The sequence below is a fragment of the Lissotriton helveticus genome, chromosome 8 (genome assembly GCF_964261635.1).
Source record: "Lissotriton helveticus chromosome 8, aLisHel1.1, whole genome shotgun sequence".
Lineage (NCBI taxonomy): Eukaryota > Metazoa > Chordata > Amphibia > Caudata > Salamandridae > Lissotriton > Lissotriton helveticus.
In genome coordinates, this window is record NC_136069.1 from 415647752 (window position 1) to 415671662 (window position 23911).

The 23911-nt window shown below is 43.6% G+C and overlaps 1 protein-coding gene across 1 annotated transcript in view; it reads right to left on the reverse strand.

The window, feature by feature from the left end:
• THSD1 (thrombospondin type 1 domain containing 1) overlaps window positions 1-23147 on the reverse strand; it is a 101064-nt gene extending 77917 nt beyond the window's left edge. Inside the window, exons 1-2 of the mRNA XM_078657255.1 lie at window positions 23012-23147; window positions 5660-6619 (exon numbers count right to left, since the gene is read on the reverse strand). Coding sequence (XP_078513381.1) covers window positions 5660-6619; window positions 23012-23087 — 1036 coding nt within the window. The 5' untranslated portion in view covers window positions 23088-23147. The remainder of the gene's footprint in view (window positions 1-5659; window positions 6620-23011) is intronic.
• Between the last annotated feature and the right edge of the window lie 764 nt (window positions 23148-23911).

Sequence of the window (23911 nt, forward strand, 5' to 3'; positions counted from 1 at the left end):
TATAGTAAACCTAAATGTGCATCTTCAAATTATGTTAGTATAGAATCTGATGAGACCTAGGGGCATATTATCAAGGAACGGTATTAAAATGATCGCCACTTTAGCGTCAGGAAACTGCTGCTAAAACAGCGATAATGGGCTTGATAATATGCCGTAGAGAATTCCAATAGAAGCCCAGGTTAACACCAGAACATGGGCTTCTATTTGAATTCTCTACGGCATATTATCAAGCCGATTATTGCCGCTTTAGCGGCAGTTTCCGGCAGCTAAAGCGGCGATAATTTTAACTCCGTTCCTTGATAATATGCCCCGTAGTTCATTGTAAAGATAATTGAGGAGGTCACTGTATAAGTGGTCACTTCAACCTCAAAGCAGATTTTTTTGTTAAAAGTCACAATAGAAAAGGCAAACCAAGACGTGGAAAGTGATAAGGAAGTGGAGGACTCGCATTCAGAAAAAAAATAGTCATCAACCTTTCGGAATACACACTTACATCAGGACAAGAAAGCATTTTACAGAAAGGCGATTCTTTTGCACCTACAAACTATACATGTTATTTAGGATCTAAAGTAGAGCTTTTCAAACATATGCAAAAACTCTCATGGAAAGTTTGTTCTCATCAGTTCCACAAAACATAAGAGAAGAATCTGAAAACGAGGGGACCGATTAACAAAGGCATTTAAGAGTATGTGAAATAGTACTTCAGGAATACTACTTGAGTTACTGGAGTAATACTCTTGACACACTTTCCCTGAAGGAACTTAACAACCAGGAGGAGTGGGTGTTATCTGTGACAATGATAATATATAACTTGCACATCTGATGTGGAAACTATTAGAAGATAATGGGTATGATAAGCAATATGGTCATAGAGAGAAAGAGATACTGGTCAGAAGACTAAATAGAAAGAAAGCCAATAATACTCTACAAGTGTCCATTTCAATTGTATGTTACAAATTTTTACACCATTGCTTATTGAAAGAAAGATTATCTCTGTATGAAAAGAAGAAACTAATTTGAATATCTGTTTGGAATGCCTCCAAAATTGCCAATATTTTCCTAAAGTTTGATATGAAGAATGCCTTGGCGCACAGGTAACAAAGATAGAATATGGTGCCCAAGAGGAGCGCCAAAGAGAAAACTTTTCCAGTTAATTATCATGTGAGTTTCTACTATGAACATAACTAGGAGGTCTAATATGTATTCATGGAGGTACTCATGACCTTTATATATATGTTTTGTGTGGTAGTGTACTATGCAGCATTTAATCTCACACGTAGTGCAACTAAGGATTGGATAACCCCCTTTTTACAAGGTATAGACAATTGTAATAAATAACAAGATGGTGTGTAAATACTTAGGGAATGGTTTCCTGATGAAGGAGCTGTATTAAAGTCTGAAATTCACCAAACTTTATTTCCAATAATTAACCTAAGCCATTGGGGGATGCAATAAAGGATCACTATTACTGCAAGGATGATTCAATATTGCCTTATGAGAATTATATTTTTGAGAATCAGTAAAGAAATTTCAGCTTGACATAATTATGGAGAATTATTTAAATTGTAAGCAAATGTTTAATAGAAGTATTAAATACAAAGCATCAGTTTATTTAGCATACAGTCCTGTAGCACACTTGGTATACTTAACTAGGTATATAATGGTTTATGTCTTCTACGTAGTTGTCCCATTATTTGTGTCTGAACCTTTCATATATTTTTCTGTTTTTGGCTAGGTTTGAGAGGTACCAAATACCACATGATCAATCAGACTCTTTATTTTCAGACTACTGACTAACATTGTGCATTACAGACAACTTTAGTCTACAGTAAAAGTGCAGAGATCCTAAATTGATCTCCCCATCTGTATTCTTAAAGTGGTAGCTGCGAACAGCCCCTTTTACAGGTCCTGGTTTGTAGTAGTAATGTTTAATGTTTGTGATGCTGTACCTGCACCCGGAGTGATGCTACTGTCCTCCCCATGTAAATTATGTTTACTGATTCATGAACATTGCATCCCCTTCTTGTATGTTATATTGTTTAGCTTTCATGAATGTGGACGATCAAGAACATTATGTGCAGCAGTTTTGCAAAAATATTTGTGTATACTGGAGCAAGTGCAGCTCAAATACTGGTCATACTCACCTTCAGGGTATATGCAACTAGGGTACCCTTAGATGACTGAGCATATCTTGTTCACATGGCTCATACCCAACAAGATACAAGGATAAACCAAATCCCACTTCTTCATTTACTAGTGCCTTTTACTCCATATCATGCCTAATTAGAACACACAAGCTTTTCTGCCAGGATACTAAGTGACACCTGCTGATGTCACTTAGCACTGGCTCAACAGTACATTCTGGGAGCAGGTAAAGACCTGAGTGGGAAACCTCTTTCCCAACATGCTTTGTTGGGATTGCAAACTAAAACAAAATAGTAATACTGATTTACAAGGACTGCTGACTAACTGGGGGCAGTAAAAATAAGTTGGAGCCCCATATGGCTACGAGGTAGGTTTTGCACTGCTAATTCAGCTAAATAATAGGAAAATGTAACACATATAAGCAACTGCTGCCTTGAGAATTCTCCTTGGGAACTCTGGGTTTTATTCTTAAAAAGTACTCTGTCAGGATGTGATGGACTCCCTCCGCTTTTGCTTAGATGGTACGGGTATCCAAAGATATTGGAGTAGACGCCTCACTTACTTATCGTGACATGCTTCATCATCGGCGCCTATCCACACCCGGGTGAGATGATACTACCCAGGCAGACTCAACCATAGGTGGAATGGGAGTTCTTAGATAAAGCAATACTGGACATGCAGGGATCCAGATGAGTGATGTTTAAAAATACCGCTAGGTATATCCAAACACTGTGTTTTATTCCAAGGGTACCGCAGGTATGTATAAAAACGTGAATTTATTGGGTTTTACTGAATGTGATTGTTCAGTTGTATCCCTTTTAAAGTGCCAACATGTTTTGGCCCTCATTAGGAGCCTATGTGGGTCAGGGGCCCTCGTCAGGGCTATTTATCTATGTTTTTTATCCCTGCTGCTATATTGTGCATGCACTTCATGCACTATCGTGAGGCCTAATGCTCTCACCGGTCTTCTTTTCGTCAGCAGTAGATTTTCTGGTAGGAGGAGAAGTAGAGTAATCAATATCTTATTAATGATTCATCCAGACTTAGTTTTATCATGTCTCATCCATCCTTATGAGTTGGACCTTGTTGTCCTGTGTTATATAGATATTCTTATTCTGTATCTTGCACTATGGCAAATAATTTCCCTAAGCCTCTGTATCCAAGACTAATCAAGTGATCCCGTGAATATTTACATAATTGTGGTTCTTGGTCTAACTATGTCCACCGTAGATTTTTTTTTTCAAACCTATGTCTGGATAGGTTGTGAATTCTATGGTAGGTCCGGATGCAGTTGCTAGGTGTAGTGGTCATAACTTTAGACATTCATCATGTGATAACCATCCTGATGTGACATACAAGCTCAGGCACTCTCGGGCTTACCCACTGCTGCCTTTTTTCAAGGGACATGATATAATCCTATGAGAAAGTAAGCATGTTGACTTGTTTTAAAAAAGACCCAATTATAAAACCTCAGCCAATTACTCTTGTACTGAGTGTCTGTGGGGATCCTGTTGGCAGCTGCCAGTACATCCACATTCGCTGTGGAAAACACAACGGGGGCAAAGGCTAACCACAAAGACAAGCTGACAGATGGCACAGACAAATGAAGCACCATCCCTACCTCCATGGACAATAATGATTTCCTTTGTCGAAGGCATGTGTGGCCCCTGTAAAGCAGATGGAGTAGATCTCAGAAGCAAGCATGGCATGATGAAGCTGGAGACACCGAAAGACATAACATCCTGGGCTGCTTCTGATCTTCTGAAGGACAGAATAACAGAATTTTAAAGAAATGCTCTTGTCCATTCCAATACGAGATCAACCGCCCGCCAAGGAAGCAAATAGATTGCAACTGGAATTCAGATGGATTGTCATAACATCTAGAGGTGGGTGAGCCTGGTCTTCAAATATAGCTCTAAGGGCTTCCTGTGGATTTTGGACTCATGAGTTTAATGACGAAACCTGCTCATGCTGTCTAACATGGTCTTTTCAACTCCTGCAAAGGAAGAGACCAACAGAACCGTCTACTGCTAAATCATCAAGACCCACAGCTCCCTGCCAGCCAGCAAATTTCACTGATTGAGTGGCACCTTGCCATCTCACATAGAACAGATCTGTGATGTTGGCCATGAGTATCATCACCACCGTGATCTTGCCATAGGTAGGAACGTTTTTATCAGTTGTACAATTGTCTTGCGCTCCAACACGTTTATGAAGAGAAACACATCTAATTTTTCCCGATGGGTTCTGAGAGAGAGTTCTTGTGACCACCCCACTTATACTCTAAAGATACAGTTGTGACTGTGAGCTACAGAGCAAGCAGTAGAAACATCCCATTTAATAGTTAGAATCACAGGGTCGCCCCTGGAAGGTTCTGAGCGTAAGTTTAAGGATTGGGACAGGCTTGGCCTGATCAGCCAGCAACTGGTCTCAATGTTCCCCAGTAAGTGTTTCTGGGAGCTAATGTGCAGCAGGGTATGGGTGACAACACTTGTTTAGGAAGCCCGTGGTCCTAGAAGCTGCTGGAACATTCAAGCTGACACAGTCTTGTTGTGCAAAAAGTGGTCCATTATCTTGCGGATTAGCAGTTAAACTTTATGGAGGAGGTAAGCCCGTTGCCTGACTGGAGTCCAGAATGACCATGAAAAACTAGATCCTCCTAGAAGAAACCAAGAAGATTTGAGGTAATCACATAAAGCCCAAGAATAATTAAGATCCGCATGGTCAAAGAGGCACCAGACCCTGCTTCCTTCCTTGGTGTTGCTCTAATGCGACAATTGTTGGTGTAGGGTTGCAGTAAACCTTCTCTACCCGAGAAAAGTAGATGGCAGGTCTAGGACCCTGATGAAGATGTGCCATAAGCACAGTGTCCTCTACTGCTAGTGCTTGCTTCCGTCTACAAGATCAGTGCACCCTACTCTCTGTGCAAGCCAGTTAGTTCTGGGAGAATCTCATGCCTATTGAAGCAAGCAGAGCAGAGGTGTGCACTGGTCAAATGTACCTGAAGCAAGAGACAGATAAGTTATGCACTTATTGTGCCTCCGGGAATTGAACAATGAATGGTCAAAAGCTAGGAACACCTAATTCCAGCATTTCCAGTGGGATGTCAGTTCAGTGTTAGCCCTTCTTAAATGTGTGCGTTGTGAACTTAAGGATTGGTCTAAGAATTTATTAATGTTTGTACTTTTTAAACAAATATTAATGTTATGCCATGGAACAATATATTAATTGTTTAGTTGTTGGGGGTAATTGTATGATGCTCCTAAACAATTCAACGAACTGTAAACTTTAAGATTGTGGTTTGAACTTAGCAATGAAAAATTGGCATTTTGAAGTAGCACCTCCTTGTGTATTACTCTGGTAAAGTACAGTCCCCTGTGAACTTTGCACAAAGCCCAACACTTGAATCCATTAAATATCTTCATTTCAGACAGCAGTACTCGTCATGTAATACCCCTCTGTTATCTTTCAATTTCAAGTCAATTACTTTAAATTAATGAGTTCTAATACAAACCTATATCCCGCCGCACTGCTATACATTCCTTCGCTCTGGAAAAAAAGTGGCTTTTGCTTGAGACCATAAAAAATTCAAAACAGTATTTATTAACTCCGAGCTCGAACAGAGTGCAGTTGATTTCCATGTGGTCATTCCCTGGGTATATGACGGTTTCAGCCAGTGATGTTATACGTTCACCAGAAGGCCTTGGGGTCTCTTTGTAGACAACGATCTTTCCGCGGAGAAGGGTGCAAGGAGGTGGCACAACACGCACATCAGCCAATGAATCGCAAGTTTGTTCAGGTGCAACTACAAGCGTATATCCAAATCGCTTCACAAGGTCTATGGGCCCTGTTGAGGTTATCACCGAGCGGCCCTGTAATGATTTCAGGGACGCTATCATGAAGACATCCTGGTTAGTGGAAGTGCAGTCAAACTCCACCCACTGTGAGCTAGAAAGGGGGATGGTTTTGCTCATCCCCTTGGACAGTGCCTCTTCAAAACTTAGACTTCCCGATTCATGGAGGCTATTCCTATGCTTGAAGTCAACAGAAACCATTAAGCTGTCCTCTGTTGCAAGGTCACACAACTGTTCATTTGTGAACACTCCAATCAGGAGCGAGCTTACTGCTGAATGTAGGGTCCTGTTGACGTCGATGTGAAACACAGGCCATGTGACATTCAGCACCCTGCTTCTCAACTCAATAAGACTTCCATTCTCAGCCTGCATGGTCATTGTGAACTGATAATGCCCAGCAATGGTGAAATAGAAGCACTCAAATCCCACAACACCTTCATTCGATGGAAGCTCTTTTTCAGCAATTGTTTGGTTGGTGCTGGCATTCATAAGAGTAATAGACATGTTCTTTGTAGCTGTTGTGTCATTGTCTTGGTAGCGGTACTCCACAAATACTGTGTCTTTGCTCAAAGCTATGTGGCTTGATCGCTCCAAGAAAAGATATTTGTCTTCTCCAAGAACTGCAACACAAAAAGGTCTATGTTAATTATGTTTAACAAATAAATTGCATTTTGAAGATGTTCAATAATACCCTAAGTAGCTCATTTGATGTCCTGTGCTAAGTCCAGCAGTAATAAAATGCACTACTAACATTAGCTTACAGTATTACACATGAATTTAGGGTTCAGGATAAATGAAGAAAGACTTGCTGCAGCAAGTACACAATACATTTATGTCAAGTATGTGCATGTTTACTGGTGGTAAAGTAACAGAATGTTCATGAGGTGCAGAAACAACTCACCCTAACTCTGAAGACAATGGAATATATAACAAGCATTTTCAATGCAATCGGTCTCGCGTTCACCCGAGTCTGAGCTACTGGCATTGTAAATGACAAAGCCTTTTACTTATATTTAGGGTTTTAAAACATAAATAAAAGGCATTGTCATTTACAATCATAATAGCTTAAACTCTCGCAAATGCAAGACCTATTGCATTGCAATAAAGGGCCTTCTTGAATGCTTGTTAAATTGTAAATATCAGAGGAAGAGACCGGCCTGCGACGTCTTCAAAGTAGTGATAAACAGTGCAGTGAAGAAGATGTGTAAGTGTTGTAAATTACACAGACACAAAGTGTGAAGTGAGAGTTGCATTTGATCCGAGCTATAAACACTAATAAAGCATTCCAACACCTTTCACTCTGTGATTACACTGTCACGGCTCAGGAGGAAGAGCGGGTGGGGGGGGCTATTTCCTTCCCCCTCCATGATTTGAGTGTGCAGTGTGTCATTGTGTAATGTAATTGCTATCTTTGGCCTAATAAAAAAAAACTTCTGCTGGAGTAGGGCCCTGATTTAACTCTTGGTGCAGGGTGGGCTGTGCTTTATGTCAGGCATGGAGGGAGGGAGGGATGGTCTCGGCTGCAACTCTGGCCTCGAACAGTGTCCATGCTACTACTAGTGAGCCAGAGGTGCTGAGGTGGTGGTATTGGTATTGGGGGTGTTGGTATTGGTGGTGGTGGTGTTGGTGGTGGCATTGGTGGGATTGGTGGTGGTGGTATTGGTTGTGGTGGTGGTATTGGTGGCAGTATTGGTATTGGTGGTGGTGTTATTGGTGGTGGTATTGGTGATGGTGGTATTGGTGGTGGTGGTGGTATTGGTGGTGGTATTGGAGGTGGTATTGGTGGTGGTAGTATTTGTGGTGGTGGTACTGGTATTGGTGGTGGTGGTAGTAGTATTGGTGGTGGTATTGGTGGTGGTGGTGAATTGGTGTTGGTATTGGTAGTGGTGGTATTGGTGATGGTATTGGTGGTACTGGTGTTGGTATTGGTGGTACTGGTGTTGGCATTGGTGGCTGTGGTATTGGTGGTGGTATTGTGGTGGTGATATTGGTGGTGGTGGTCTTGGTGGTGGTATTGGTATTGGTGGTGGTGGTATTGGTGTATTGGTGGTGGTGGTGGTATTTTTATTGGTGGTGGTGGTATTGGTATTGGTGGTTGTACTGGTGGTGGTGGTATTAGTTTTGGTATTGCTGGTGGGATTGGTGGTGGTGGTATTGGTGGTAGTATTGCTGGTGGTGGTATTGGATTGGTGGTGGTGGTGGGATTGGATTGGTGGTGGTCGTATTGGTGGTGGTGGTGGTATTGGTGATGGTGGTATTGGTGGTGGTATTGGTAGTGGTAGTATTGGTGGTGGTGGTGGTGGTAGTGGTATTGGTGGGGGGTTGTATTGGTGGTGTTGGTGGTGGTATTGGTGGTGGTGGTGGTGGTATTGGTGATGGTATTTGTGGTGGTATTGGTGGAGGTGGTGGTATTGATGGTGGTGGTGGTGGTATTGGTGGTGGTAATAAAACAGGCTTTTGAAAACAACCTGTCCGGTGGCTTTAGTGCAGATGAAATGTAACACAGATGTGTTGTTGTCAGGTTCAACCTATTAGCACAAAATTATGTGCTACCTGGAATTCATATGACTTAAGTCGCTAATCATTTCTAAATCCATTTTACTTGGGGGTTGAAACAGCCACAAGGTAATGCCGGGTTAAAGTGATTGAAAGCGGGTGTCGTGTTATGCCGTGTTATGCTGCTTAAAAAAGCACAAGCGTTTTCAGCTGAAGCAGCACATGTCCGGCCTGCAGTAAGAGAAACTCAATAAAATAGTGCTTACACACTAAATAACAGGTCCTGTGTAACAACCAAAGTAAAGGGGCCAGTAGCCATGGGAGGTCACAAATGAAGACAAGGCCGTACTAAGGAGGGACTAACAATCCTATTAATGAATCCGAAGGCAGCATTTACGAAAGACAATGACACAAGCCAATGAAAAATATGGATGAAGCGTGGGCGCAGCTTCTCTCCCATACTCTACTACAGCAGTCTTGCAGAGCAAGCAGCACACGCGCGCTGTCGCTAGGCTCGACCTAAAAAAAAATAATGATGCAAAAAAGTTGTAGCTGCCACTTGAAACACTATAGACAAACTGCTATTTCAAAACAACTATAAACCTATCCTAGCTTAAACTATATTTAGAGCCAGAATTAAATATTATGTTATTTGGGCTTCATGAAATAAGACCCTACAATAAATGATACTGTGCCATGCCTGCATATACTACATTGGCTGCCTATCCCGTGACAAATGCTCTTTAAGACAGCAAACAGTATCCATCAATTAACCTGGTAGCCACCGACTGGCGGGTACTTATTATCAGCATTCGACGAGTCTCTCACCCCCACCCGGTGGTCCATTTTGTCTATGTGCCTAAGACTATTATTTCGGTTTTATTACCATGCAGAGATAATGAATTTTGGTCCATCCATAAAGCGACACCTTAGAGACAGGTTTTAAAATTCTCTACATCTCCAACTGATTTCCCATTTAATTTGACAACCATCTGAGTGTCATCAGCGTATGTAAAAAATGACATGCCAAAAGATTTTATTGATTAAACCAACTGGACTACATAAATGTTAAACAGGCTAGGGCTTAACATAAAGTCTTGAGGAAAGCCTAATATTAATTGTTTAGGGGAGGACTTAAAATTAAAAAAACATTTCAAAGCTTGTATATGATTCCAGCCTCTGATAGCCAAGGAGACGGGGATGTGCAACAGTGTCAAACGCGGAGGAAAAGCATAAAAAGACCAATTCTGGTCACTTGCCCTTTGTTCCTAATGTCCGTGATATCGTCAATTACTTTATCAAGGAACATTTCAGTACTTAAAGCTCTTTTAAAGCTTACTGGGTTTTATGTAATAGCCACCTTGCTTCGTCAGAGTCAATTAATTGTTTATTTACTATTTTCTTCGTTAATTTAGCAAATAAAGGAAGTAGCAAAATGGACCGATAATTAGAAAATGTATTTGCCCAGCTGAGGGTTTCTTTGATAGAGGCCTAACCAAATCTGATTTCCAATTCAGTGGTATGATTCCCAATCTCAGGAAGGAATTACACACAATTGTTAATACAGGGACAACAGTATCTGAAACAAACTTCAGTTGATGGACAGGAAAAACGTCAAACGGGGAAAGCAAGGTTGTAGACCTAAATATATTAAACACCTCTTCTGCCATCAACAGGGTGAAGGAGGACCAGTTTCTTCTCTAGGCACTGTATCAGACTGGCACCATTTTTCTTCAAGATCATGATGTTTGGAAGAACTTTTAAAATAAGACTGATAATTTTCTCATGGAAGAATGCTAAAAGTTTGTCACATTATTCTTGCGATGGAGTAATTGCATTTCTTTCCACAGTCCAATAACCTATACTTTTAAACACTTTAAATGCTTCTTTTGATGGATTTTTTAATTCTAGTAATCTAATCTGGGCATTTTCTGCTTTTGCAATTTTAATTTCCTTATACTATGTCTAGAGTTTATTTGTATGATTCATTTTGTCTTCTATCTGGTAATTTTATGCTCCATTTTCTTTCATGTTTTTTACACACGCTTTATGGTTTTAAGTTTATCATCCTACCAAGATTCAGAAAGTCGGTTTCTGGATATGTGTTTTATTGGTATCATGCTATCCAAGAATGTAGTGATCCATTGCTCAAATTGTTTTGTATTTTCATGAAAATTGTTGGAATATGAGAATCATCTCAAATTTAGGGCCAGGCTCTGCAATGTAAAGTACTCCACTGCCTTTATATGAGCTCTTGTTTCTGTGCCAATTGTTTGGTGTCTTGCTCTATTATCATATCAAAGACTACTTGAGTCCACGTTTGTTCGATGAACTCTTTAAAACTAATAACATATTTGAGGCTTAAAAACAGATCCAAATAGTGACCAGATATGTAAGTCGGGCTTCTACACAGCATTTCAATGTTTATATCATCTTTAAAAAGTCTGCTACCTTGGGAAACTTTGTCTTGATCGTCATCCATATGGATGTTAAAATCACCTAGTACCACTAGTTTATTGGTATATGTGAAGTACGATGCTACCAATTCAGAAAAGCAATAAATAAATGAGTAGTCAGACTATGGAGGCTATATATAATGATACAAAGATGCACGAGTCTTGTGTGGCGCCTGACATCTGCATGGCTCACTTTTTCATTACTTGACTTTACAAAAGTGTTTCAGGCCGAGCGCAGTCAAAGACACTTATCCAACATACTACAAGTGAGCCTTGTGCCTTAAGCTCTACAGATACGGTCTCTTGATGTTCAAATAATTCTGTCACACTGTGAAGAGGCCAAGGTTGCTACCAAGGTTACACCTATCCTGATGAAGACCACATGTATTTTTTCTAAAAGGTGTTGAAACGTCCACATTTGTGGGTTTCACCCACATAATTTTTGGACTGAGTATTGAAATCTGAATACTAAGTGTCGGCTCTATTACATTTGGGAGGGACTCATTTTGTACATACTATATGTATTGCCTATACTATAATGTGGCATATGTTTTTGGCTCAACTTTCTGCATCTGCACTGCCCCATCACTAGGAGCACCTACTTTGCCAAAACTTTTTTCAGCAATTTTGGATATGTTAAATATAGTACAATATTTGAATCACAGATGAATTGATGGTGATGTTATTTATTATATATGTTGTTTTGGCCAACTGTAGAATTGCAACATGTTTAATTTACACTTGATCGACTCCTATTGGAACATTTTACTTCGATGACTGTATTATCCATGTTTCTTGGAAACCTCGGAGCCCCTGTTCTTTGATAAAGGGTTTGCCGGTTTTGTAGCAGCTGTTGTGGCCGCTGTCGTAGCAGCTGTTTTGGGAAGCCTGTGTTCTGCTGTGGTTCCTGCTTTGTGGCAGCTGTTATTGTTGTTGTTGTTGTCCCTGTCTTGCTGGCAGCCATTGGCACTGCTGTTGTCCATGACATGGTGACAGTTATGGTTACTCCTTTGATTCCTGATGTGGTCATTGCTGTTGTAGCAGCTTTGTCACTGCTTCACGTCAGCTGTTTTTGCTGCTGTATTCCCCAATGTCCTGAAAGCAGCTGCTGCTCAGTTTGTGGGGTTGTTATAGTCTTTGGTTGGTTACAGTTTAGGTCACTGCTGCTTGCTCAGCCAATGTGGCAGATATAAATGCTGCTGTCACTGATGATGAGGTAACACCTCTGGTTGCTGCTGTGTTCAATGCTGTTGTGCCCGCTATTTTTGCTGTTGAGGTCTCAGATGTGTTGGCAGATATTGTTGCTGTTGTCATTTCTGCTGTAGATGTGCTTTTGTGGTAGATGTGATTACTGCTCTGGTCTCAGCTGTGGTTACAAGTGTGGGTGCTACTGAGGTCCCTGCTTTTGTGGCTATTGTTGCTCTGCTTTTCTGCAAGCTGTGATGTACATCATGGTTACAAAAGTCATTGCTGCTGTTGTTCATGTATGGTAGCTGTAGTGGCAGTTGCTACCACTGCTGTGCTTGCAAATATTGCTACAGTTATTTTTGCTGCTGTAACAGTGGCTAACTTCATAGATGGTATGGCTACTATTGTGGCTCTTGTTGTTGCTGCTATGGTATCTGCTATGACAGAAGTTATATCTCTGCTGTTGCTGCTGACATGGTGGCAGCAGTGGTTGATGCTTTTTGTTCCTGCTAAGGCTGCAGCTGTGGCCAAGACAATAGCCCCTGCTATTGCGGCAGTTCTCATCAATACTGTGTTATTCTTCATATTCTGATGGAAACTGTGGTCAATGCTTGATGCCTGTTGTGGCACGTCCGCTATCACTGTTTTGATCCCAACCATGGTGATAGCTGTGGTATCTACGGCATTCCCTTTTGTTGTTACTGCTGTGGTTGCTGCTTTTGGGCCTGTTGTGCTCGACCCTGTGGCACGTTTTGTTGATGTTTTGCTGGCAGCTGAGGTCAACACAGTTGTTCCTGTTGCGGCAGCTGTTACTGATGTCATTGCTGTGGCTACAGCTTTGATTAAAGCTGTTGTCCTTGCCTTGCTCGCAGCAGTGTAGCCAGTGTCCCTCCTTTAATCTGGTTTGTGGTAGGAGCTGTGGTTTAAATTGTGGTTTCTGCTTCTGTACATGCTACTTTGCCAGTTGTTACTCCTGTGTAGTTGAGAGCAGTTGTCGCATCTTTGATCTCCGCTATTGTAGTCAATGCTTTGGGTCCTGCCATAGTGGCAGCGAAAGTCCCTGCTGTGGCATTACAATTGTAGTCACTGCTGCAGTACCTGCTGTGCTTACAGCTAATGTGCCTGTTGTGTGGTTAAAAGGGGCTGTCCCAAAGCACCCAGCTGTATATATTTGTTATCACATGATGGAATGGATTAGAATGGAATGAGAGAAGTAGAGCGCTCTAAGCCCGAAGGTGTCAAAGCGCTAATACCAGTATGGAAAGCACCAGTTAAGACCCGAGTGCTGCAGGGGGCATATTATCAAGACAGGAGATACAATTATCGCCGCTTTATCGGCAGAAAACTGCCGATAAAGCGGCGATAATGGGCTTGAAAATATGCTCTATGGAATTGCAATCGAAGCCCATGTTAGATGTCTTGACATCTAACATGGGCTTCGATTGCAATTCCAAAGAGCCCATGTTAGATGTCAAGACATCTAACATGGGCTTCGATTGCAATTCCATAGAGCATATTATCAAGCCCATTATCGCCGCTTTATCGGCAGTTTTCTGCCGATAAAGCGGCGATAATTGTATCTCCTGTCTTGATAATATGCCCCCAGGTTTTCAGTTGCTTGCGGAAAACCACAAAGGAGTCCAACAACACAATGTGTGCTGGCAAGGAGTTCCATAGTTTTGTTGATGTCTGCTAGAGAGCTAAAGCTGTCTCTAATTAGAACCAACACGCCTTTGCAATGCAATAGGTCTCGCATTAGGAAAGTTTGAGCTATTGGTATTGTAAACGACACATTTTTTATTTATGTGATGGTTTTGAAAATAGCGAAATTAATACCTTTGTCATTTACAATGCCAATAGTTGTAACTTTCGCAAATGTGACACCTATAGCATTTGTATTGCAATTTGTGTTGTATTTACGTGACTTAGATGTATTGATATTACAAATAACAATGGCTTGTAATTTTTTTTAATGATTAATACTTAAATAAAAGTTATTGTAATTTATAATGGTAATAGCTTTAAATGTTGTAAATATCTTTTGTGAATTAGGTGCCATGCTTACCAGTAAAAGGCTGGCTCTAAGGGAGTCTGTTTTCGGTAAGAATGTCAACAGGCACCAAAGGCACGCAGCTGCCAAAGATAAAGTGCGACGGCAGTTGTGCCAATTTTAATTTAAAAAATAAAAGCATGGTTGCCATAATTCCATACAGCTGAAGCCCCTGAACATAACATACAGCACGGGGTGTAACGCGCTGGCAAAAAAAAGCAATTCCACTCGCACATAATAAAACGAAGGTGCGATCACCATTATTAAAGGTGAAGCCCAAAAAACATAAGATAAAGCGCAGCATGCTTTGCACCAGATAATATAACAAAGGCCCACGCGGTCACCCTGGCTCTGTACACCCCCAGGTCTCCTGTGAGTAAGAGCCCTACAGCACTAGACGGCAGCGCGAGGCAGGACTCTCCGGGGGGTTGGGGGGGGGGAGTCGCGAGCTACGGGAAGGCAACATCACAAGGGGGCAGGGTTGTAACCGTGCAGGAGACTGCTGAGCTTAATTAGCTTTCAAGATAGTCATTAATATGTTGTTAATTTGAAGGGGGGCGGAGGCGCAAGAACCGCTGTGCAACACAAGAGGATCCGGAATGCGGGCTTGTAGTTATCCAAATCAAAATAATCAAACCTGCAACGGTGAAATACTTCTAATACTGTGTGCAAAAGCACCACTTTGAACAGTTAAATTATAGTGGGCTCACTGCTTGCAGTCAATACGTGTAATACATGGGCAAGTTTTATTTAGAAAATGCAGTCGGAGAGATAAGGAAAGCTGTGTGTGTCAAATGTGGCATGCAAAGTAGTACACACATGATTACATTTTTGAAAACACCAATATGTGCTGATAAAAAACAAATATTAATCTTTATTTGTAAGCCAACTTGCTCTTACCGGAACATGCTAAACTTGCTTTTTTGAATAAAATGCAGTCTTCTCCGATAAATTATACTACATTGGAAGACATGAGACAATATGCTTTGGCGATAGTGTGCAGTAACAAACAAAAGGCAGGGGGCAAGATCTCTGGGTCCCTAATGTGCCAATGCAATTTTATTCCTAACACAATAGAATGCGCTGAATGAGTTTGATTTTGAAAAGGCTATTGGGAAGACAGCTGAATGTGTTTTAATTATTTATAAATAACTTTGCCCAGAGCATTAAGGCTTAATTACGAGGTAATATGTTAAGTACATCGCTCTCAACCTGTCAAAGTTGCGACAGTTCCCTGGACAGTGAAATGCTTAGCCAACTCAAATGTAAAATGAAGATGGTACGGCCGGCGCCAGCAACATTCAGGAAGTTGTTTATTTAGTGAAGCCAGGACCTCAAGCGAGGGTCGCTCGAGTGCTGTGAGAGTGAAGTGTCTGTCGATCCCGCCTTTCCCCCTGATAAGGCCCTGACTCTGAGTACGGAGGAAAATACCAGACATATGAGTTGTGCAGCAAACACCGCACTCCCTCTATTTTCTTCAGGTGCGTTTAAGCAGCTCAAACCTGACGACATTTGCAGAATAAGAAAGCTCGGTATATTCTGATACGTGTGGGATTTGAAAAGGAACGCATACATTCAGCATGTGATGTACTTGGAATAAGAGTTGTTCACTGCACCTGGTAAAAACAAGCATTACCCTTTCCTCCAGCGCTTCCGCCGCCTCCGTTGCTGCTCGTCAACTCCCCGCTGCCCTGCTCCTCTTCACACCGGGTCTCCGAGGAGGGGATCTCCGCCGCTCCTTCACACGCACGAGTAAAAACGAAACAGAAACTTACAAGGCGCGCCTCGTAAGCTGTGTACGGTAGAAGCTCACGCACACGACCCAATCCCAAGGCGTGCGTCGGAATCCGACTCTGCCATGCTTCTCAATCTGCGCGTGGCCATCTCTTGTCTCCACTCGTTGTCGGCTGAGCCGACGACTATAGTTCTCTGGCGAGAACGCGCTTCGCGCGCTTCTAGCCGAGCCCTAAAAAAGGGTGCTTCTCTCCCCAAGCAACCTCTTAAGATTAACTGGCCACCTCCCAAAAAGAGGGTAATCGACATTCTAAAGCCCCTCTCTGTACACTCCCTTTTCTCTTTGTAGCATCAAGCTATACACTGCTTTAGTTGTCTGTTGGCGAAGCTCATGATTTCCATACTACCCACCCATGGCATATTCAGGATATTCTAGATTGATACTATGTCAGAGATAAAGTGGCTACAATTTCTGCTCAAAGTTTGTGATACATGGAATTATGGCCTGCAGTAAGTATTACAAGAAAGCCAGATGCATTGGTGTTGTCAATGTTTGTTTTGTTATGACGTGCTCCAGCAAACAAATAAAGCCGTACCTATTCTGACCTAAAATGTTGGGGCGCTTAAGAAAAACAGGCAATATTGCCTGTTCTCTTGAGAGCATGGCCCACCCTCAGCGGCGCAAGGACTGCAACAAGTGGAGTGGTCGTAATAAGTTTTCATTAAGCCACTCTACACATTAACAGCTTAACAGGTCTTTGTGAATTATTGGTTGATAGCTTTATTTCGATATGCAGGTATCATAAAAGCATTACAAAATATATAAAAACAGCACATCGTCAAAGACTGTACATTTAAAAACAAAACAAATAAAAGATAGCAATAAAATCAGTGGTAAATTATTTAAAGGTATGTTACATAGATAAGGACAGTCTTTTTAAACGGATCAACCAAGCCCATTTTAAAAATTTGGATACAGCACAAACTACCCGAGAGGATGTACCAGATAGTAAAATCCGTAGAGCCACCAGGTGCTGGCGAGTGCCCAATTGTCTACAAAGTGGTTTCAACCAGTGGGATCTTGGACGGGCGTAATCTGGACATTCAAAAAGGAAGTGGAACACAGTTTCGGGCCTATTAGTACATAGGGCGCAGTAGCGTGATGCCTGCGCAGGCATGTTCCATCTAGAGAGGAGGTCAGCTAGAGGTAATGTACCTAGTCTGAATTTAATGAAAAGTCCCCGGTCCATAGGTGCCGTAATTATGTCCAGATAAGGCTCAAGGGCAGCAACGTCTTTTATTTGCAGATAAGCTGCGGTGGAATTGCAGTGACGCCGATTGCTAATGAGCTTAGCAGAGACCCATTCCCAGTATAGTTTTTTTAGGGTCGCCTTCGGGGGGGCACAGTGGGTGGACCAGCACGACCCCAAGCCTAGGTCCCCTAAAAGATTTTTAATGTCCCTGAGCCATTTGATCTTGCTCCAGCCGTCCAAGCCCATCACCTCTGACAGCCCGCCTGCGTATGATTTTAATTCCGGAACCCTCCACAGACGGGCCCAAAGGAGGAGAGGCCGTAAACGGGCCTGGTCCTTGATTGCTTTACAACCCGTATCCAAAAGCACAGGAACTGTTGGGGTGCTCATCGGGATGGCCAAGAGGTCCTTTAGAAATTTATTCTCTGCCTTGGTCAAAGCTTCCACGTTGCCTAAGCCCCAAAGCTCAGCCCCATAAAGTGATGCGGTTACTGCTCGGGCTTTGTAGATGTCTATTATTGGAGCTACACATTGTTTAGATGAATTATTGTACTCCTTCAACAGAGCTCCCCCCACCCTTTTGTGACTGATGGTCATTTTGTTTATATGGGGAGACCAGCTCATGACATCACTCATTCGAATTCCCAAGTAGTCAAATTCAGACACTCTTTCAAGAGGGATGGAGTTCAGAATGGGAGGGAGGCCAAGCTTACGGGGTGGGTGCATAATTAGATATTTGGTCTTATCCACGTTGATGACAAGTCCTCTTTGTGTACAAAAGTCCTGGAAGCGGTTCAAAAGCTTCTGGAGGCCCTGGGGGGTTTTGGAAATGAGGAGGGTGTCGTCGGCAAACAACAGGGTTGGAATCCTAACGCCCCCCAGAGATGGAGCGTCTGCTGGTTCGCCAAGCAGGTGCTCTACCACCCCATTCACATACAGGGAAAATAAGGTGGGAGATAGTACACAGCCCTGCCGGACGCCCCTAGCGACCGGGATCCTATCGGTCTTTTCCCCATTCAGTCCCCATCGCACCTGAGCATAGTTGTCATTATGCAGTTTGATGAGGAGCATTAAGATGTAAGGGGGCATCCCAAGACCATACAACACCCTCCAGAGTTCCTCCCTAGGAACCAGGTCAAAGGCAGTCTTCAGGTCTATAAAGGCCAAGTAGAGACTGCCTTTGCCCAGCTCCACCACCTTCCAATAAAGTAACAGGAGTCTAAAGACTTGCTCGATAGTTCCTGTACCTGAACGAAAACCAGCTTGCATATCAGACAATATATGGTTGTCATCCACCCACTGGAGAATCCTCCCTAAAATAGCTTTACCCGCCAATTTCTGGGTTGAATCAATGAGGCTTATTGGCCTGTAATTCCCCGGTGAATCTCGACAACCCTTTTTAAACATTGGGACTACCTCTGCCCCTTTCCAAGACTCAGGCACAGAACCTCCCTCGAGGATGGCATTAAGGAGGCCAGAGATCAACACCCCCCATTCGCCCGGGTAGGCTCGGAGAAGGTCCCCTGGCAGCCCATCTGGACCAGCTGCTTTTAGTGGTGTTAAAGATTTAATCAAATTCGTGACCTCCCGTGCGGAAAAGAGGTCAGTGCCTCTGTCCACGGGTGAGGGGGGGAGGAAAAAAGGGTCATTAAGTGTGCCTTCTACGGCAGAATAAAGGGCCTTAAAATGGTTAAACCACTCCTGGGCAGTGATAGAGCAGGTCCTCAAGGTGTCATCTGGGCGGTTTCTGCTACCCACCAGGTCCCAGAACCCTTTGGCGTCTCTCCCTCGACTGGCGACCAGGAGGTCCTGCCAAAAGCTATCCTCCCATTCCTTTTTGGCACTTTTTAAATAGGGAGAGTAAAGCCTTCTGGCCTCCCTAGTCCTGGTTTGTGATTTGGAATTAACCGCTTCGACAAGCAGTGTCTTTGCTTCCCTGCAATTATGATTAAACCAGCCCTGTCTGGCCCGGGGACGTAGTTTCTTCCCGTTGGGGCTGGCTGGGACAGTAAACAGGTTGGTTAGCGCCTGGGTTAGATTACAAAACCTGTCGGACACCCCCGCCACCCCACCCTCGAGAGAATCCGAGTTATCTAGGGCTGCCGCTAGAAGCTGCGTTATGGAGGATGTTATCTCGGCCGGAGCGACAGCCTTGCCCACTTTAGCCGTCGTCCAGAGTTAGAGACAGATGACAGGTCTGAAGCGATGGCACATGGGGTTCCATTCACTCTACCTTCCAACCACCAAGGAGTCATGGCGAGAGAGAGCAGGTTGTGATCGCTCTCGACCGAGGGTATAATGTCCATGTCTTTGACCGAACTCCATAGGTTGACGTCAAGCAAGATATAATCGATTCTTGACGTATGGCCGGCCTGTTGTATGTATGTGCGCCCTTTTTGTCCGAAATAGTCCTACCATTAAGGGCCCTCAGGTCAAACTCCATTGATAGGGAATTTACCTGGAGCACCTTTTCCGTCCATGTTCTAATAGGGCTGATCTCTAAAGCTGGTATCCCCCCCTGAAATCAGCATCCTCTTGATCTTGTGTAACATCTGAGCCGAGAGGCTCAAATGTGCAATTAAGGTCACCCGCTACCAGGGTACAGGACTTGTAGGGAGAGGATCGAAGCAGGCCCTCAAGGCGGGTTATAGTGGGGGATTCTCTACCCCCCTTGGTGCCTCGTGCATAGATGTTATAGATGTTTAGGATAACACGGCCCTTGGGGGATTTTAGGATGATATTAAGGAGATCCGGAAACTTTGTGTCGTGCTCCTCCACCCTACAATTAAGTGAGGAGGCTACCCAAACAAGGAGGCCTCCCGAGGGACGACCCCTACCAGTCTCTGAATGTACAGCTGGTATGTGGTGGGATGAATATCCTGCCTTATGAGGGGGCTCCCTACTCCAGGTTTCCTGGAACAGACATATGGAGTATTCCTCCGCAAGTGCGTTCCAGTCGGGCAGGGCCAATTTCCTGTGCAGACCAGCCACATTCCAACTGAGAACCCTAACAAGTGGGTCCGCCACAGCCGCAATGCTACTGGGCTCGACAGGGCCCTCCGTGACTGTGTCTCCCGGGGGAGGACAGACAATGGCGGGCTCGATTTGGACCCTAGCCAACCCTAGTTCCCCTATATCGTCTGGGGCGACCTGTTCCCCTAGGGTAGGCAGTGGGTCGTTTAGTACTATAGATCTAGAGGACTTGATATTAGATGTTCTGTCCACTCTACTATTTCTTCCCTTACTAATATTCAGGTGATCAAGGGTTTGTCAGCATCCCCACCCTGGGTCTTGCCAGCCACCCGGAGGATTGCAAAACGGGCCAGTGATATGGTTATGGTACTGTAGCAGTGGAGCTGGTGTAATAATCCCTGACCACGAAAAACTTGAGGGGCAATTTTGCTCATTAAACAGACTAGTCGAGACACTGGTAGGACGTGGGTAGAAGAAAGTGAGGTCAACAATGCCAATTCCTCCCTTACTTGTGCCCCAACCCTGTCTTGTTAACCATCCTGCCACCCTTGGGTCTTGAAAGTTAACCACAATACAGTCCCCCTCCAGGCTTTTGATGGTAGAGCCTATCCAATCTATTCTCCTTACCCCCAGTATCAGACCGTCAACTTCCCCTGGTAGAGGCCGATTCACCCTTAGCCAGTGCATAACTTTATTTTTAAGCATCTGGAAGGTTTCTCTCTGTCCCGGTAGAAGTGGTGGGACATTTATAAGGACTACTACAAAAGGGAAGGAATCTGGGGTGAGGTTCATGGGGGGCTCTTATGAGGTGGCTTTATCGTGGGTGGTACGGGCGGTCTGGGAACAATAGGAGCAGGGCGGGGTATAGATTTATTTGCTAAAGGCTGGTTGCTAGTGAATGGGGCAGATGGTAAAGCAATGCCCATTCTGGTACACACATCACCCCCTGCTTCTACGGTAACCAAGGAGTTTGAACTAAGCTGTGGTTGTTGCGCCGCAATCTGAGCTGAGGCTACAATGTTAGGGGGATTTTTAACAAATCCCGGTGGTGCTAAGTCGGGAGGCTTAAGTGGTCTCTTCACAACCGCACTAACTTTCTTTGGTGGTATAGGTGAGTTAGTTTGTTGCCTTTGTCCCTTGTCATGTGGTACACCTTGGGTAGTGTTCTGGCACTTACTACTTTCGTCCAACCTTGCCTGAGCTTTTATCAATGCCTTTGTTGAGAAGAAATTATCTAATGTTACCTGCTCAAAATGGTCTAGACGGTCAGAGAGCTTACTAATTCGTTCCTCTAATGGGAGCAAAATTGACCGTAACAACCTTTCTAAGTCAGAAAGCAGATTGCTTGGGGGTGGCGGTTTATCTGCCGTTGCCAAACCAGTGACTAAAGGATTAATAGTACTAAGGTCTGGGCTGTCTAATGTCACAACATCCCCCTCTTGTATAATTTCCCTACTACGGCTTACTTCAGTGACAGCCTTACTGGGACAGATACTTTTGTTTACTTTTCTAAGTTTGTGTGGGGGTTTAGCTGGGTAACATTTTCTAGATACAGTATTCCTTTTTCTTTTTGATCCAGATTTAAGATGGGCCAAAGAAACCTGAGCACATAATTCAGCTGTACAAGTTATAGAATCTGTATGGCTCACACAAGATGGAATCGGTTCGTCCACAGTACCCAGGATCTCCTCATTAGAGATAGCGTCATGAACTGATTCAGCTACAACAGGCAAATTTAGTGATGACAGGGGTGTTACCAATGCAGGATAGACAGAGCGCTTATCTATAGGATTTTTAAGAAGTTCAATGGATAATCTCCGCTCGGCACGCCTCTCTGCAAGCGATATTTCTTTATCAATAGTCTGGTTCGGGCGGTTAAAAAATTTATCTAAAGGGCCAATAACTGCTGTCCCAGCCTCGCCCGGTGGAGTCATCAAAGCGGTGCTACTTGGGAATTTCGGCATTCCTTAAGGTTACCAGCCCTTTTACGAAACTTACTGGTGAACACTTATAAGACACAGCAATGTACTAAAACTTATAAAATCCGTTGGAATCAAGTTCAAAGGGGTGGCCCAGCCCGGCCTCCTCCGGCCCTGGACGGCCACAGACGGTCCCGCCCTTGTCCCGGGCTTCTCCCGGCGCTCTCCCGCGCAGTGGGATCTTGACTTCCTTTAAATAATAATAGATGTGATAGGCGGGTGGGCGGGGCCGGCAGGGAGAGCAGCCCAGCTGGTCGAATTAGGGCGCGCAGGGACTCCTGGTCCTCGGAGTCCCTGCTGGTGCTCGCAGCCCTGCCGGTCGAAGTAAACTGCCCCCTTGAAGATGGTGCTTACGCGGTTTGAACCGCGCTGCGGGACCCGCGAAGCGGGTCCGGCGAGGCGTCCCTGAAAACAGATGCAGGCTCGAAGATAAGAAAAATGGGCAGTGTCAGCTTTCCGTATCAGGTGAGAATCCCACTCGCTTCCTGGGAAAAGCAGCCCTTTCACGCTGCAGGCGGGCGGGCGGGGCCGGCAGGGAGAGAAGCCCAGCTGGTCGAATTAGGGCGCGCAGGGACTCCTGGTCCTCGGAGTCCCTGCTGGTGCTCGCAGCCCTGCCGGTCGAAGTAAACTGCCCCCTTGAAGATGGTGCTTACGCGGTTTGAACCGCGCTGCGGGACCCGCGAAGCGGGTCCGGCGAGGCGTCCCTGAAAACAGATGCAGGCTCGAAGATAAGAAAAATGGGCAGTGTCAGCTTTCCGTATCAGGTGAGAATCATACATAAGGTGACATTTGGAGCTGTAAAAAGTGAAGCGAATATGAAAAGGTGACATTTGGAGCTGTAAAAAGTGAAGCGAATATTTTCTTTGAGATGTAGAATACTCACCGTAATCACATAGAATCACAAGCAATAAATTGGAAAAATCTCTCAATGTCTGTTTCATTCTGATGTGTGAACACATGGCATCTTAATCCTTGATTTAAGTCTCAGCCACAAAATGATGCCATTTTTGTGATCATCTCTGAAAGTGAAATGCAAAAATATTAGGGCATGAATATTATATATATATCTTTATCTAGTACAATTGCTCTGTTTCAAACACCCAATTATGGCACCACGCACTGTTAACTATACCCTTAACACCAGAGAGATAACCACAGTCAAAGTTAACTCACAGAGAACCATTAATCAGGCTATCCACCCTAGATTTCCTAAAAATGAAAACAATTTAGTGTGTGAGTTCTATTTCTAATTTATTACACAGTCGCTATCAATATCTAATACTAGAGGGGCTGTTAATTGTGAGTAATCCCTTTTAGCCTGGATAGTTTACAGTCAATACATTGTTATTTTGCTGATCGGGCATAAACAGAATGTGGCGAACCTATGTGGTGAGGGTAAGGACATGGACTTTAAAGTTTACAGTGCAGGTATTATACTAGAATAAGGTGACCAAAATATAAACTCCCACAATATTATGATGGTATGTATATATATATATATATATATATATATCCTTGTTATCGCCTCCAGCACACAGGAATCGTTTCTCCCGAGAGACGAAGCGTACCCAAGGTCGTGCTAAATATTTTTATTTATATTTTCCGCCCAACACCACCGCCATGACGCGTTTCGGTCCCTCTCGGACCTTGATCACATGACACATCACACGGGCAGATCTACACCTTTTAAAGTGACAGTGCCTTTGCTAGTACAATAAATATGGATGACAGACTACGTTCCTGCTTAAATGCAATTGTAACTGTAAAATACAGTACATTGAAA